This window comes from Embiotoca jacksoni, unplaced genomic scaffold, assembly GCF_022577435.1.
Source record: "Embiotoca jacksoni isolate LCO1_2020_lvr unplaced genomic scaffold, fEmbJac1.0.p SCAF_1, whole genome shotgun sequence".
Classification (NCBI taxonomy): Eukaryota; Metazoa; Chordata; class Actinopteri; family Embiotocidae; genus Embiotoca; species Embiotoca jacksoni.
Window position 1 is genome coordinate 7151454 of NW_027185229.1, and position 18445 is coordinate 7169898.

General features: G+C 42.1%; 1 protein-coding gene across 11 annotated transcripts in view; it reads left to right on the forward strand.

Annotated features, from left to right (window-relative positions):
- Positions 1-18445, forward strand: part of celf4 (CUGBP, Elav-like family member 4) — an 85624-nt gene that overhangs the window by 20364 nt on the left and 46815 nt on the right. For all 11 annotated transcript variants that reach the window (XM_069146875.1, XM_069142742.1, XM_069145237.1 and 8 more), the window contains exon 2: positions 3454-3536. In XM_069146875.1, coding sequence (XP_069002976.1) covers positions 3454-3536 — 83 coding nt within the window. The remainder of the gene's footprint in view (positions 1-3453; positions 3537-18445) is intronic.

An 18445-nucleotide genomic window follows, 5' to 3' on the forward strand; every position in this document is an offset into this window, starting at 1 on the left:
AAAGACAGCTCGTCAAGTCAAGGTTTTCCATAGTTAACAAGGTAAAAGCTCTATGCGGTCCAACCCAGCTGTCGTTTGAATAAGGCCCGGTGACAGTTGGTGGATTTCTTTCTTCTCCCCCCACCAGAAAGTATTCAGTCTCCACTATTCCCTTGCTGCTTTCTTTCATCTTCTCTCATTTCCTTTTTCTCTCTCCGTCTGACTCTCCCTATTTTTCGGTTTCTCTCTCTTTCTCGGTGGGTGTGTGTCCCTTTAGGGTGTCTGCAGCAGTTGAGATAAGAAGCGAGTGTAGGACACAGGGGGATGGTGTTCACAGAAGCTAGGTGATCTTATCTCCTCTCTCTCCCTCGCTCACCGAGCATCCCTAGCTGTTCTGCTCTTCCTCTGCTGTTCTCCTCCCCCTCTCCCTTTTTGCTCCCTTGCCCTTTTCTCCCTCTTCCCTCATCTCTTTCTCTCACTCTTCTCTCACACACACATTCTCTCAGATCCCCTCTGCGCTGCTGTTGATTTGAATTTGAAGTGATGGGAAACCAAATTGGCAGCATTGACAGCAGAAACAAACAGCTTATCTCTCTCTCCTGGGCCAATATGGGTCTTAGTCAGATACTGGAGCCGCTGCCAGCATCTGACTTGTGACAATGATGATAAATTGAACGTTTGTTGACTGTCACTTTTCATGTGTGTGTATGTGAATGTCTGCGTGTGTGTGTGTGTGTGTGTGTGTGTGTGTGTGTGTGTGTGTGTGTGTGTGTGTGTGTGTGTGTGTGTGTGTGTGTGTGTGTGTGTGTGTGTGTGTGTGTGTGTGTGTTTCACCATGTTAGCATCTCTGCCTCATCCATATGGGTGTGAAACCTAATTAAATAGAAATCCTGCACAGTTTTGATGTACTTTGATATTCTGTATTATACTGTTCTATACTTTAACTCCTCCACAATATTTTTTTATATTACTTTTATTTGCATTTATTTGACAGATAAAATTACTAGTTAATTTGCAGCTTTTATACACAAAACATATTATTATAATATAGAATGCAAAAGTGTACCAAACAGGAGTACTTCTATCACAGTGGGTACTTCAACTCCAACCATGGGGCACATGATGATGATAGCTAGGCTTATTGGAGAAAATAGAAATTATAATTTGGTAAATTTTACATATACATATGTTTTGTTTACAAATAAAATACAAGTTGTTGTGAAAATTATCTACAATTTTTAGTGTCAACAACTACCAGCTACACTCAATTACACGCGTAAACCTAAATTAAAATAAAGCTTGACTTCTGAATATTTCAGAATCTGTTTTATATGGAGAAATCATATACATCTTTATGAAACTAATAGTATGTAGTACACTTTGAACATAATGTCCACGACACAATTTATTTTCCCAATTAAATGTAAATGCCTTGATTATATTGGTGCAAAAATGCAAAACTCTTGACAGGGACCATTCTTTTTTTATTATGAGTACTTTACATTCTGATAATAGCAAAAAAAAAATCTTTTTACTGAAGCACAATTTTGAATGTAGTAATGGAGTCTGTTGACACTGTGGTGAAGAGCAGTGTTGTGTATACTGGTTACGGTGGGTGGCTATGCTCCAAACATGAGTGAGTGTCAGGCGTATGAAGCAGAGGCTTGCGTGTCTTTCCTATGGGATGGCGCTGGCATGTAGTGTTAACACGACAGACCCGGGGAGGACGAGGAGGTAGCCAAGCTGTCAGCGGCCAGCTCCCATTTCGCCTAATGAGAGAGAAGCCCGTTAATTAAAAACACCAACAGGCTGAGCTCCCCAGTGTCCCACCATCAGGACGACCTGGGGTTAAAGACACGGAGCAGAGAGGACGGGAAGCATGCTGCGTCTACATACAGTAGGTCTACATGCTGCTGCCCTCAACAATAAACAGCCCCCAGAATTAAAAAAAAAGAACAAAGACAACCACAATTGGGTAGAGCTATAGGAAGGGGGTGCTGTCTTTAAACTGCACTGTATTCGCGTGTTTGGGGGGAGGGGTCCATGATAATCATGTAATGCTCAGTCCTTGATGTTCTCAGAACAAACTGAGTTTCTTTTGTCTCTTTGTGCTCATGTTTGCTGCATGGCAGCAGGGAACAGTTTGCCAAAGTCTACATGAAGACGTCTGTAGTTCTAGAAATGAAAAAGAATTGTCAAAGCCAATGCAGAAAAAGTTTTGTTTTTTTTCTTTGTGCTGTATCGTTTATGTCTACCTCTTTGTTCACCAAAATAACTTTTTTTTCCCCAAATCTCTTCTTGTAGTTATCGTTGTGAAAGCCCAGAGACCAATTGTCTCTAGTGGAGGATTTTTTTTTTTTCCCCCTTTACAGCATTTACTTTAAATTAGTTTGATTAATGTTTTCCTATTTAAATTTTTCCAAAGTCTACACCCACCCAAGAAAACAAGCAAAACATGTACAGTGTGAGCTCAAATTGTGTTGTGTCACCGCAGCCTATTGTGCAATTGTCTTTGTAAGTATTTTATTAAACTGTCAAGCACATGAATCATTAGCCTTGATCTGCAGATTGACAGTTTGTCAGCTCTCTGACAGTGGTTTGTGCCTCACTGTCATCGGGGGGGGGGGGGGGGGGGGGGGGGGCGCGAGGGAATGGCTTACACGTTCCCCACGGCTTCTCCTTCTTCCTTGCCTCCTGCATCTCCATCTCCTTTCCACCCCCACATGTCAGCCCAGGTGCTAACAAAACTGAGGATTGTGGGTAGTCTTGAAACATATGGAGCAGAGAGATGGAGAAATGAAGAGTGGAGGGGGGAGGGTGGGTGAGAGAGAGAGAGAGAGAGAGAGAGAGAGAAGCTGTCAGGCTGTCTATCCCTGTCAGAGCCGCCAGAAGAGCGCGATGGACGAATGGATAACTGCTATTTCAGACTGCCAGGGAGGAAGCTCAGTCAGATTGGATGTGTTGATGTGGGCACAGCGGCTCTCACGCGACAGAATGCACAGATCGTCGCATGTCGCTGCAATTTTTGGTTCCACTTATTCCTCTTTGGCATGCGTGTGGATTGCGTTTGTAGACACATAAATGTTCCATTTGTTCAGTCACTGAAATGCTGTTCATTGTGCACAAACACGCACAGACGTACACACAAACACGAGCGAATTCCCAGCGCGGCCATGTTGACAGAGTTTCAGAGCTGTGGCTGCAGGCTTACTCTGTGTGTTCCTGTGTGTGTCAGTGTGTGCTCCTATGTGTGTGTGTGTGTGTGTGTGTGTGTGTGTGTGTGTGTGTGTGTGTGTGTGTGTGTGTGTGTGTGTGTGTGTGTGTGTGTGTGTGTGTGTGTATGTGTGTGTGTTGTTTTTGACTATTTGCTGATGATTGGTGCAGCCCCCTCTCGTAGCCGTCTCTCTCCTTTTCTGTCCCCAGTTCACGTAACATAATTATGTCTTTCTCTTTCTCTGTCTTGCTGTATTTCAGGCTGTGCCTTCCTCACCTACTGTGCCAGAGAGTCAGCCCTGAAAGCCCAGAATGCATTGCACGAGCAGAAGACCCTGCCAGGAGTAAGTCATACACAAGGAACAACCCAGAAGCAAAATCTTACATAAACACGTCTTGTCTTCAGTCACACACGCAAACACAGATGCTCATTTTAACATGTAATGCCTTATATTTATTTCAAATCAAAGGGGACTCTCCGTTTTTGCCATGCTTGTCATGTACTGTTTATCACAGGCTATACACCAGATGTGGGCACATCCATTCTTTCTCTTAAAGATCCCTCCTCTTCTTCCTCCCCCCTCCCCATCTTCTCCACCCCTTTCCCTGCCTCCCTCTCTCTTCCATTTGACAGTCACACACACACACACACACACACACACACACACACACACACACACACACACACACACACACACACACACAAACCCATAGGGAGAAACCACACAGCATCACATCATAGGCATACTATTTATAGTCCTTCCTCCAGTTTGTGTAAATGAGTGTGTGTCTGTGCGTGTGCATGCACCCATGTGTGTGGGCAAGTGTGTGAGAGAAACACGGGGAGGGATGAAAAGGCGGGTGGGCGGATGGATGTAGGCTCTTTCTACATTTATGTGCACGCTTCGCATTACGCCCCGGACTGGCAGCAGCACAAGTGTGCATCATGAACGTACCGTATGTCACGACAGCACAGCTTTACGACAGATGTTCACATGCGCTGGATGTTGCTCACATGTACGATGCAGCTGGAAGCAACGTGTGCTCGTTTGAATGCTCATTGAATGCATGACAGAATGAAGAAGTTCTGACAGTGTCATAGAGAAGGTATAGTCTTCAGTTGTTGGTGTGTGTGTGTGTGTGTGTGTGTGTGTGTGTGTGTGTGTGTGTGTGTGTGTGTGTGTGTGTGTGTGTGTGTGTGTGTGTGTGTGTACGTGTGTGTGTGTGTGTGTGTGTGTCTGAGGAATTATGTGCAATTTGAGCATTTTCTTTAGTGTGTACATGATTTTGTGATTACATATTTGTGTGTGTATCTCTGTCACCTGAATGCATGCGTGTGAGCGTGCACATGAATGCGGTGCACGCGCCAGCTATGCATGTGTGCGTATGTGTCTGTTAGGAAGTTTTGATGCGTTTCTGTCAGGCCTGGCTCGGTTTGCTCTGTTCGTTTTTAATGACGCCTCCAGGGAAGCTGACAGTCGCCGTGTTGAGCGCACAGCCTTTGATGTGAGTGATTATGACATCACAGACGTGCAGTCGAGAAGAGCGGAGGAGTGGGGATCCGTGCTCTCAGTTTTTTTTTATTTTTTCACTTCCCAGTGGCATATTATTCAGAAAGAAAGAGGGAGGGAGAGACAGAGACACAGGGAGAGAGAGAAGGAGAGATTAAATATTTGGCCAAAACCAGAATGCGATTTTGTGTTCACACAAAGTGTGCTGCCAATTGATGTTTTTGCTTTTGTTGCTATTGTATGACATGGACCAAAATATATCGAGCACTAAAACAACATTTTCATGCGTCTTTACATCTTTAAAGGAAAGACACTGCATTTGGCTTCACATGTGCATAGTAATGCATCAACAGCAAAATTAAATGTAATCAGTCACTTGCAATCACATTGTTTGAGAAGGAAATGCTAATCAGCACGGCCTTTGCCAAGGGAGGGCAATCTCAGGTTTGCATTTGATCGATGGTGAGCGTTAAATAAACAAAGGTAATGCCATAGGACAGACCTAGATGCTCAACAAACCCTGAAGCAGAGTATTTGGAGAGGCAGACCAGGAGATTTTTGTTGCTGGTAAAGGTAAAGCCAACAAAAAAGAATAAATGAGTTCATTAGAAACAGAACGAGGACTTGGCCCTGGAAAAGGCAGTGGGACGTTTTATGGTGCATGATTACACCCTCTTTCCTCCATTCCTTAGTGGGGTTTTTTCACCTGCCTTCTTCTCTCTCTTCTTCCATCCTCTATCAATCCCCCTCTCACCAGCCAACACAACCAAAACCCTGCAAATGAAATCCCTTTTTTCCTCCGTTAAAGCCTCTATCCCATTCATTTCATGTCTCGATGCGCTTTTTATCGTCAAATTTGCTCCCCAACCCTTACATTTAAAAAGTTTTCTGCCGTCCTTCTTTTTTTTTTTTTTCACTGCCAGGTGAGCTGAGAGAAGAGGGGATTTGGCTTCCGAGTGGAAATGCCCTGTAAGCATGGCTGTAGGCTGTTGGTGTAGCTCAGACAAAGTACTGAGGGCTGCCTTGTGTGAATGTGTGAATGTGTGTGCGTGTGCGTGTGGGAGTGTGTACGTGCATGCAGCTGAGTGTGTGCAGTGTCAGGAGAGACTTTGGGTAAACAAATGACAAGCAGAAATACTGATGTTAAAGTGACACTGACATTGAACTACTGGTGATAAATGACAAATCGTTTTCACATTCCTCATTCTATTATAGCACTATAAACTACAGGTGCACAGGATTATGCTGATGGAGAGTAAGTTTCTGCTAACATAATTAAATCAAATCCACTGACAGCTGAAAACAGTGTTATTGCATTGTTTGAGGACATTCAAAGTTCTCTGTATATCTGAATGATAAACCAATCCAGTAAAAGAGAGTGAAGTCAGCAGACTCCATGGAAACATGGATGGATCACTGAATGGCCAAGAGGTCACAGGGCCGTTAAGCAACAAAGGTAAGGAGTATAAAGTTTGGCTATCCCAATCATTACTGTTTGCTCCTGATTCCAAATTGAGCGTCAAGTTCAGTTCAATATATTTCGATTTTCTTTTCTAACATAATCCGGTTACACAATGTGTATTTTGAAAACCTCTTATGCAATGAGAAAATTTTACTTGCACTAAAACATTTCTCTGATCTCTTTCCTATTATATTTTGCAGGAGACAAACACATTTACTCAAGTTCTGCACCTAAGTATAATTTTGAGGGACTTGCACTTGAATTAAGTATTTTCCATTTGCACATTTCAGAGTACAGAGTTTAAAAATGAAGGCTGTTTTTATATTTGTCTGCTGAACGGGGAACATTTCTTTGTGCCGGTTTAAGAGGCGGCACCACAAGCGTGATTTCTGACATCACAAATAGTTTGGAAGCCAATGCTGGTCCAATATTCAACTTACACAAGTATGATGTTAAAACCTCCAGAGCACATACACTGAGAATTAACCTTCTGTGAAGTATGATACATTTTGTGTCGAGCAGTTCAACTTTAGAAATGAAATTTGCATATATTCATGGTTCTTGAATTTTTTATTTAGGGAGAAGTAAGGGGACATTTCTTTAGTATTCAAAGCAGAGTATTTTAACTCAAAACATTTTTGATTGGTATCTTTAAATAGGATTTTTTTAATGCAGGATTTTTGCTTGTAATAGAGTATTTTTACATTCCTGCATTACTTTTACTTAGTAAGTAAAGGATCTGAATACTTCTTCTACCCTTGATATAGTAATATGAATGTAATATGGTGTAATATCTGTGGAGAAGTGTGCCAGTGTGGGTTTGCTGTGACAGAAATCTTGGAGAGGATTTGGATTCTTTATCTACAGCATTAAGAAAATACTGATGGTTTGGTGATGTTTTTAACATAATTGACATCATTACGGCTGTTTCATAATTGTATCCATTCCTGATAGTACAAACAAAAAACGAATATAAAGCAAGATGTCACCAGTGAAAAAGTTTTGTTTTCCTATTTGGGGTACACAGTTACTGAGAAGATAAATTGAGTTATTTTTTCTTTTCTTTCGGAGATGGTGATGTGAGACAAACCTAAAATGGGGCGCGTCCCAAACGCCGGGCCCTGACTGCCATACTTGTGATCCTGTGCTCCAGTTTCAGACTCGTACTACTGCAAAAGGCATTAAAAAGCTCCTCTATTGATTCTGGCTAAAGTCCTCACGAGTGGGAGGGTGAGTTTGCGTGTGCACGTGTGTGTGCGGTTTGTGTGTGTACGTGTGGGTCACAGGGTGGAGTTGCAGAGCTGGAGCGAGTACAGCGTGTGCACAAACCACTGGGTACAAATACCCACCAGCAAATCTTCCCACACACATTTAAATACTAACACCTGAGAAAAAAATAAAAATAAGAAAACAGATCTGGGATCCCCTCAAACGCACTGTCTGATATAGAGTATAGGCCACAGCACCACCATATGCCCCCACACGGTGCATAAAAGGAGCATGCACTCCTGAGCACCGTGTTCCAGGTTAGAAAATAATGCATACAAATACACACAAACAGGTACAAAACACGCCGCTGATACTCCCAACACATGCACTCACACTCCAAAACCTTCTCTTGTAACTGCAATACAACACTCCTCGTAAACACTTCCATTCAACAACATGATACTCTGATTCTAGAAAGAGAGAGCGAGGTAAAGAAACAGGGAGAAAGTAAAAGAGAGAGGGAGCACGCTGGAGAGAAATACGGCGTCGATTGACTCTCACTGTAATAGTGAGCCAGATGAGAAAATATAGAACACTGTGAATCAATGCGTCATTTCAGAGCGCTTTCACGTACACAAACACACACACATACACATAAGCACATGAACACGCAGAGTTTTCAGCCCAGGGGCAAACAAACAACAGAAAAGACAGGAAAGCAAATGAATAGCAGGAGGGAGGAAAGAGGAAGGGCTGGATGAAGGCAGACTGGAGGGAGTGGGAGGAGAGGTATAGTGCCTCCATGCCGACTGATTTGTGTCTGTTTCCTTTATCAACACCCCCCCCCCCCACCCCCACCCCAATCTCAGTTGAGATAATGCCAGGGCAAGAAATCTATGGCATTGATTGGCTCTTGCGACCCAGTTTCATGGCAACTTTTTCTCAATAAGTCGCCCTCATTGGTCGATAACCAGGCTCCCCAGGTGAAGTGGGTGAAGAGATGTTTGGATGGGTGTTTGTTTCCTCTAAGCATGCAGAGTACAGTTGGCTTGCTCCTTCTTGTAGATTTAGATTGGTGGCGCAATGTGCAGGAGGCATAGCTGCATGTCCACATGAATAATGCCACAGACCCTGGAGCTAAATCGTCCCTTCCCGCTCCCCAAAGCCATCACCCCATCAACCACCCTAATCACCCTTATCCAAAAGAAAACTGTTTGCCACATAACGTGCTCCGTTTAAAGAACACGCGCTCATTGACAGAACGCTGGAGTGATGCACAAGCAAGTTTTAGCTAAAATGACTTTGGCGCACAAAATCAATAGGCATACCTAGGCTTCACAAAAACGCACAGATTTCTGTCAACTCATAGAACTAATGAGCAACTTATTTCAGTCTCATATGCCCAACAATAAAAAGTAAGAGCAGCATGCAGGCAGTAATCTGGGTAACAAAAGAATAAACAGTATCCAGTGTCCAAACCGGAGCAAAGCTTTTAAGTGAGGCAGTGAGCAGTCTGAATCTAGCAGGTCATAAGCCTGCAATAAAAATTCAAATGAGTCTCCCCGGCAGACAGTCGAAATGCAGGAAGGCTTTGTAAAAATTGTGTTTACAATAAACTCATAGTTAAACATAGATTCCCTTTTTTGTTGATAAACCCATCACAGTTCATAAATTATGGAAGTTTGTTTTCTTCTAACAACCTATAGAGGGTCAAAGCCTTGTTGGATTACATACGATATACGGCCCTGTTCACGTCGTTTTATGCACTTTTGGTCTGGGGATTTTTATGGCTTGAATTAGGCCCCTCACTTCCAGTTAAGGGACATCTTCATTCTGTAGCATACAATTAATTTATTGGGCAAAAATGTGATTCTAGCTTTTTGCCATCATTTTGGAAAAGACACAATTTTTATTTTTTGTCATTACAACGCTCTTGACTTGTCCACACAGAACTATTGACTTCAATCCCATCAAACACCTTTAGGATGAACTGAAGCAGTGACTGTCACCCAGACCTTTATCACCAAACATCATTGGTCTTCCTCACTAATGTTGTTGTGGCCGAATGGGAGCAAATTCCTGCAGCTTGTTTCCAAACATGTGTGGAAGGCCTTCCTCAAAGAGTGGAGGCTGACAGCAGCAGATTAATGCCACTGGTTTTGGTGAGATTGATTAACTAATTGATTAGTGTCCTGAACATATGGGCTTAAGCTGTCAGTACTGTGTAATCCAATCCAAGCAAAGTGCTTGTCGGATAGTCGAAAAGCATCTAAAAATCCTTCACTCCAGCATCACATCTTCCCAACATTGAAAGGGGAAGGTGGGCTGTGTCCAACAACTTCTGTAACTTTTTAAAACAGACAGTTACACATTCACATCCACTTCATGCTGCAGGTGAGAAGATTGATCTTCTGTCCTCTACTAAATGTTTTGTTCTACATCTTCTTATGGGTGTTTTCCACACGTTAACATCGTGTCTCATCCTTCTTTACAGTACGATGGCTCGTCTACACGGTGGGATGGCACCGCAAGACGCTAATAAAGAAAATATTTTAAAGGTCTGCTTTGATACATCAGAAATGCTGGAAATGGATTTTCACTAATCTCATATGGCCTGCTGTGTTTGGTTGTCCACATACTTTTGGCCATATAGGACAGCTTTGGTTAAACCCCTTTAAGGAGTAAAGCATGAATGGTGCTGTAATTGTAACAAAGATCATTACAAGCCTCCACACCATCTTTTGTCATATAAAGTCTGAATGCTCCCATTATCATTGGGCTCCAGGCCTGATGTTACAACCTCCCATTGCCAAGTGGAATTTGAGCAGATTGCACAAATGAGAAAAATTCATCTGTCTCGAGGCAGTAGTTCACTATAGTCCAATAAGCCAACTAATTTCAGAAGTGGCGCATGCTACCCGCTGGGTCAATAGATTGATGATCCATATGTGAAATTACACACCTTTTTACAACCAAGCCGTACTGCAGTGTGCGCAGTGTCATAGTGGCAACCCACTTTTTGATGTTAATCTCATTTAAAAAGGAGCGTTTGGGTATTGGCCAGGACTCCCAGTGTAACTGTTCCCAAAATCAGACTTTAGCAAAATGCCCCATTACCACTTATCATTATTATAATTTCAAATTACACATATTCTCCTCTGATAAGAAAAATGAATACCAATTTTTGCTCACGGAAACAATGATGAAGACAAAGAAGTCTGCAGCAACCGGCAGCTTTACAAAGTGTAATACGCCCACTAAAGGAATGGATTGAACTGTCTGAACAATTCTAAACACCTCTGCTAAGTGCCATTATTGGGTGATCCAAATGTTTATATTTGCACTAAAAGCACTTCAGAACTTTCAGAGGTGTCATGCTCCTCTCAACATCTTAGTGTTACGCTGGCTCAAGCTATTGTCACAGTCTGAAATCAACTTGTCCTTTCTTTGAGTTTGTATTGATCCTGAAAAGCGCAGCCTCACAGTGCACCCTTGAGTCTTCATCCTCAGCAGCCTGCTCCACTGAGCATTTCCAAGTGTTAATGTCACAACTGGCACTTTAGGCCTCTTCCATGTACTCACCAGAATGGAAAGTGGTAAAAAAAAAAAAAAGAGAGAAAAGAAAGTCATTTCCAGGTGCAGTTTAATCACCTTTAGGTAAAAACAGAAATGTTAGAAAACCTGCCAACTCCCAACGCCCTGCATTTCTTTATTGATATAGACAATAGCAAAGACTGTTGCTGTGGAGAGGACAGAAGCATGGGCTTCTGCAGCTCCAGTTATTCCTCAAAAAAAAAAAAAAAAAGCTTTAATAGCATCCTAACCAGTGTGCTTCAGCCCTGGCCTCGCGTATAGTTCACAGATTTAAGTATCTCCATAAGCTGGTTGTGATCGTCATTCTGCCATTGTCATAGTTTTACCTCCTGCTGCCGCTGCTGCTGCTGCTGTATTGAGTTCGCCCGACTCCAGCTGCTTTAAAGCATCCTGCCAGTTCAGGATTTTCTTTTTCTGAATAGTTGTATGTCACACTGCTATATCTATTTGTCTTTTTCATGCTTTCAAGCCCCCACACATATACAGCACATTGTGCCTCTCCACAACACTATACAGTTCAGCGTTGTCTGGATATATTTTATTGTAGCCTGTTCAGGTAATTTACCATGCACATTAAATGTTGAAGAACAGAGAAAAGATAACTGGAAACAATAAAATGCTATAAATCAGTCACACATCCAATATAATTTATCTATTAAAGTGGTGTTTTATTGATCGTTGGAGAATATTATGGTCCGGACTGTATACCTTTCCTTTCTGTCGAGCATAGTGTGGCCTGAGTAGTGCGTTCAACTCTCAAGTCTCTCTCTGAGTTGTCAGTGTGGGACTGAGCAGATGCTTTGAAACAGCAGAGAACATTTTCATTAAGTGATCTCGTTTTTTTTTTCTCTTTAGTTTTACAGGGCTCGTGCAGCTTTTAGTATACAGCATGAAGCCCACTATACTCTGCTTCTCTCTATACGAGTTTCCTCTATTAATCAATGCTTTACAGTTTTTCAAGGAGACCGACTGCTGCTATGAAATGAAAGGTTATTGAGAATAGTCGTCTTTAAGTCCTTTGATTTTACTGGAATTCTCTTTAAGATATTTAATTTAAACAATGAACATTTGATATCACCTGTTTTCCAAAATGGCTTTTATAGAATTTTGGAATAAAGCTGCTCTAGTGTTTAAAAATTAATGTTAAAGTTACTTTCTAGCTGCAGTGTTGGTTCTTTAGTAGCAGAATTATTATTAAAGTGCTACTTTGGTATTGAGATAGATAAGACATATATTATTTCATAATGACTGCAGTAAAAAAAAACGTGTTTTTTTTTTTAAATTACAAGCCCAGTTTGAACAAGGGGTTTTATAGTGAGAACAACTAAAAGAAAAATTACTGTCATTTCAAAGCAAAGGGGAATTGTCATGTAATGCTTGCATTGCTGTTGTCTCTGTCGTCTTTCATCATAACCCTAATGGCAGAAAACTATTCAAGGAATGTATAACTGATGGCAGAAGAGCTAACAGTGTAGGAAAGTGAAAACATATAGAGAATGATTAGAAAACAGCAGCCATTGATTTGTGACTGGCATTGACTACAGTCCTGAACGGTTTAAAACTAGGGCCCAGTGGTGAGCCATGCTGCAATATTAATGTTGTTTTTCCACTTATAAAAGTTGTTATGAAGCACAAACTATCTCCACAGTTTTTACAAAGGGCTTTTACTCTGTAAATACCGCTCTCATGCTCAGTGGTAATGCACAAAGAAAAAACAAAAAAAAACATTTTACTGTGTGACCTTCACCACCTCTTCTTCACTGCAGCCACTGGAACATGTAATATAGTAATTTCAGGTTGGTCAGTTGGCCCGTATCATCTGATATGTTCGACAGAGTGAGATGTGGCATTCGGAAATCTTATTCCTGGCCCCGCAGAAGCAGCTGGCGAGCTGGTGGCCAGCAGATGTGATAATGACACGACGCAGCGGCTGAAGCGGGATAGCGGGCCGCGACTCAGGCAGCTTTTAATAATTGATGGCAGCCAAGGCCCCGGATTGGCCAGTAATTGCATTACAGGTCACTTCTCAATAGCAATTTGTGAAAGTTGTGGTGATGTGTGCCGGGTGGCGATCAATAGGCACTGCCCAGAGATGCGGCCCCCTCCCACCCCTCTCTCATGCTCTCTATCTTTCTGTTTCTATGAAGGCAAAGATGTCTGATGGAAATACTTTCTTTCAGGGTTCTCTGCAGCAACACGGTGGGGATTATTTCACTCTGCATCAAAATACTTAAATTTAAGATCCCAGCACCCGTCAAACATATTAACCACTTCAACACTTCTTTTCTTATATATATAAATATGTATCGCACCACTTTCATTTTATTTCTAGGTTTTCTCATCTTTCTTTGTTCTCAGTCCATTAAAACAGTTTTTTGGTATTGCCATTGAGTTTTATTTTCATTTTTCAGTCTGACAATGTGTTCGTGTGATAGAAGTAGACGCAGAATTATCTGGCGGATGCAAAGGTGGAGATGAGACTTTTTAGATGCTATAAGACCAGCAATGTAGCAGTAAGTGGCAGCAGATTTCAGGTGAGCGTGTGTGGCCGCGGTGCACTGATTAAATACTGGTTAAATACAGCATCATAATCAATCCATGTTGGTTGGGTATATTATAGCCTCAAACTGACTGCCTGAACATGCTTGGATTTTTGGAGTGTTTCGGAGCTCGACCCTCACAAAGGACATCACTTGATTTCCTTTTTCAGCTGGTCTCTTGTGAGTTTCCCAACTCTATGCAAGTGCAACACTAAATCACTGGAGGCACCCTTTAAAATAACAATACATGGCATACAGTGTGTGGCTGAAAGATAAATGAGTGAAAGGCAGCCTCAGGTTCACAAGGTTAAAGCAGCACAAGAGCTCCAACTCACCCTCATCACAATGCACAGAGTGTTTTACTTTCCACTGGAGTGCCGGCTGCGAGCCCGGTGCCCCCTCTGGCTCCCTGGCTGCACCCATTCTCATGGAAGTTATTTACTGTTCCAGCCTTTTCTTTTTTTCTTGTTCCCATTGTTGATGTCTCACCCGCTTTGACATGTAAACTATCACTGTGTCATTTCACTGCATCTGGTGTCCATTCTTTTTCTCTCTTTGTAACTGTCTCTCTCTCTCGCTCTCTCTCTCTCTCTCTCTCTCTCTCTCTCTCTCTCTCTCTCTCTCTCTCTCTCTCTCTCTCGCTGTCCCCCTCTCCTCTGCTCCTCCTGCTCCCTCTGCTGTGGCATGGAGAGGAGCAAAGGAAAGAAGAGTGGAGGAGACAGTAGATTTTGCATGCTCTAAATACAGCCTCTACATGTGGGGTGCTGTCATCAAAGGAGAGAAGGGACAGGGAATGGTTCAGTTCTTTTGTGATAGTGTGTGTGCACGTGTGCAACTGTTTGTGTATTAATTTGAGCAAACATCAAAGATGCTCCCTCATCCATCTCTCTGTTTTTCCTCTCCTTCTCTTCCTCCCTCTGTCACTCTCTCTAATGCTCATTTTAGCATCATTTTGTCCGCATTGCCTTTTTTTGTTGTTGTTTTTAGCGTTCTGCTCTGCCTTTGCTAGCCTGTCTGTTTTCGTGTGTCTCACCTCTCTTGCATGTGCTTGGTGGGGTGTGACAGCATTGAGAAGTCACCAAAGAGGTAAATGATGATAGGCCATCCATCATGCTTTATGGACTCTGTATGGTGCTGCCGTGGAGAGTGGCTGCACTGTGCAGTAACTCAGAACACTCTGTCCCTCCATATAACCTGGCAGGGGCTCTGCTGCTCGCCTCGCCTCTGCTGGGTGAGTGTTTATGTGTGTGAGATGCAGGAAGAGTGTCGGTCTGACTCACCCACTTAAGTGTTTCTCTGTGTGTGTTTGTGATTCAGTGTGTGTGGATGAGTGAGGGGGGAAACAGAAAGAGTGTTTGTCCACACTGCCAGACCATGGGCAATGAGCTTTCATTATGGGCTGATATTCCACTGCTGGGAGCATCAACTCCGACTAGCAGACACAACATGCTGTGTGTGTGTGTGTGTGTGTGTGTGTGTGTGTGTGTGTGTGTGTGTGTGTGTGTGTGTGTGTGTGTGTGTGTGTGTGTGTGTGTGTGAGAGAGGGAGAGGGAGAGCGAGAGACAAACAGAGAGATAGCATATGAGAGTCTATGCAACCCTTGAACCTATTTCTATATCTTTCTACATCTTTTCTTTTTCCTTATTATTAATCTATAAAAGTGTAGCCACAGTTTTTGCAAAAAGTAGTTTTAGAATTGTTTGTAAGTTTAACAATCAACAGAACGGAGACATTGTTAGTGTTAGCGGTTAGTGTTGTGCTTCTCCTATGGCAGGTCAAAATGTCTGCAATGAACTAATTTGCACTCATTTCATTGCTGTTAGAGGTGTAACAATACATAAAATCCACAGTGCAGCATGTTTCCTGGTTTTTGGATCACAGTTTGGGCCTTTTTCTATTCAGCATAGAAAACAAAAGAAATTCAAACACTATCAGTGAGCGATATGGCCCTAAAATAATACCACTATATTTCAGGGCATTTCTGTGATAACGACATACTTGAAGATATGACAACATACTGACAAATATTTTATTATTATTTTTAAGAACTTACAGCTGCAACAAAATAAGTGTCATAATTTTATGTGTTAGCTTAAAAGGGACAGTTTGCCTTCAAATATTGTGGAAAAACCACATATTATTTTGGTTTGTTGTTCATCAGATGTTTTGGAGCCAAACCAGTCGCTCACCTGATTGGACTCCGTCACTGTGAACGCAACTTCGGTCGTGATGGTTGCCATAACCATGATATGAATTTTTTTTTTTTCTTTTCATATTAAAAATTCCACCATAATTATTGTGAAAGATACGATATGGCTCATCCTGGTCAATATTTTTGACACTTATTTTGAAAAGTGTAAACATAAGCATCTAATTAGCCAAAATTCTGAAAACGAATTAGAAAAAAAACCAAACACAAACATCAATAATGTTCCATTACAAGACCTGACATACTCTTAAGTGTCGAATTAAAAACCTCACTTAGAAAAGTGTAACATATTCAGCATTAAATTTCTCTCTGTGTCAACACAGGACACAGCCATCCTGTCTGAATAAACTTCATTGGAATTGTCACTGGACAAATCCAACTCCAGCTTTTTGCTTATGTTCAGTGAGAGCTTCACATAGTGGCCCATTGATGGGCCCCTTTAGTGCGGACAGAGAAGTCTTAGTTTCTAGTTTTGCAGGAAGGTTGATTAAAATGTGAAGTAATTAATTAAGAAGAAATTAAAAGAATTAATAAAAGTTGCAAACTGTTTTCCCAGAATTCAAGGCTGATCCTACTAGCATATTACAGCTAGATGAGAAGTGGTGCACCACCAAAATGTTCTGGGTGGAAGGGTAGAATTTCTGTAAAGGGAGTGCAAAAACGTAGACATAAATAGACTTCTGACAATAACTGTTTGGTTCACAGTTGGAACAGAGAATCTCATATCGAACTGTTCAGAACAAACACATACTGTTACACCCCTACTGTGTACTGGCCCTGCTGCGATCTTCTCCTCCGGCAACAACTCTGTGAAGGTCTGTTCAGATTTTATGTTAAAACAATTCTAGAAGTTACAAGTTAAGTCAGTGTAATGACACGGGATGTGCATTTGCCCAGGGTGGCATGAATTGGGGCAACAATGTCTCTGCATGAGTCGAGCATGTTTCAGTTTGAAAAGTTTGCACTCCTGATCCTGAGGCTTTATCTGCTTCATAAACATAGAGAGAGGAGAGAAAAGGAAAAGTGAAACAAAATAAACAAAAGAACTCCTGCTGGACATGTCTGGTCCCTTATAGGTTTTGTGCAGCAACACAACACTGGCAAAAATCATACACACAACTACGAACTGCTGAGGCTGCGTATTAGCTTAGGAGGATCGTGAATTTTGTCGCTTGTTTTCATACACTTTAATAGTGTTAGGAAAGGGCAAAAAGAAAAAAAAAAAGATCTCAACACACATATGGCATGTGAGTGTTGTGTTAATACACACTTGAAAAAGTCTGAACCCGGTGCACTAAACACAGCAGCAATGGTACCACTTGGCTGACAACCATCTCACATCTTTACATCCCTCTCACTGCCTCACAGCATCACCTGCATCCGTTTCTCTTTCTATCTGCCTCTCCTCTCACTCCATTCTTCTCTTCAATAACCCCCTCCTCCTGGTGAGCCCTTTCACACTTTTCTTTTGTCACCTTTCCACATGGAAGAACAATTTCTCAGAGTTTTCTTTCTCTCTCTCGCTCTCTCTCTGTCTGCCTCTGTCCTCCTCTCCCACACTTCCTGTCGCCGCCACCACTAGATCCAGAGGGAATCACAGCATCTGAACCAAATGTGCCACAAACTTGTCAGATGATGTTTGTTTTACACCTCCTTCCCCGTACTTCTTTTTCAGCACGCCTGTGTGTTTTAACACTGTCTACATATTTGACAAAGTGCTGTGACATGCGCTGCACCCGCACGGCAACAGACTGAAATTCTGCAGCGTCATTAATGAAATAGAAATCTGCAGGGAGGTGGAGGGAGGTGAAAGGGGGTGGAGGGAGCAGCGACCAAACTGAGTCACAGGGTTTGTGTGATAATAAGGTTTGTATGTTCAGACAGCTTGTTAGCAAGACTATAAGTAAACAACCTTTCCACTGAGGGTCCCGAAAAACTTTGAATACAAGATATTTTGCTGAACGCTAAAGGTGTTTAAGGGACAGAACATCTGCATTCTTGCCACCAAAACAGAACCTCTCTGCCCAAAGAAATGAAGCACAAACTCTGGCTCCACTTCCCTAAGGACTTTATATATGTGTGTTGAATAACTAGTACTTATTAGAGCAGGGCTTAAAGACAGACTGGAGCCTAAGCCAACTACTAGAATCCTGATTCCAGTGGATTTGATGGAATCCAGTCAGAAGAGTTGGATTTGTATCAGCAAAACTAAAACTCACTGGGAGACCAGGATCAGATCATCTGGATACTTAACCGAGCTATTTAGTGAAATGATTATAAAACAAAAAAAACCTGTTGCTTTTTAATGAAGCAAAGCTACATGAAGGTCGATCCTGGAAGTACAGTGAACTTGGCCTTCCAAAGTTTCCAATCTTTTAAAGTATTTTCTGATAGTTGATAAATGGTGGTCAGGACTAAAGGATATAAAAAGTAGGGCAAAAGAAATAAGCAAGAAGGACAGTTAAGGGTAAGTCTGCCAAGAAGTATTGTAACATAGCTCTGGCAATCCCACATTGTAAGTACACCTCTAAAACTCATCCCAAACTTTGGCAAGACGTGGTACCCGCACCGGCATTCTTTATGAATGTCACACCCCCGTGAGAGGAAAATGATTACGTTGCAAAGAAGACAGGGGGCGGAACGGGAGGGGGTGGGAGAAAGAGAGAGAAGAAAAATCACTTTGATGGATTATGCTTCTCATGGGACAACCTTGTAACGTTTTTGGACA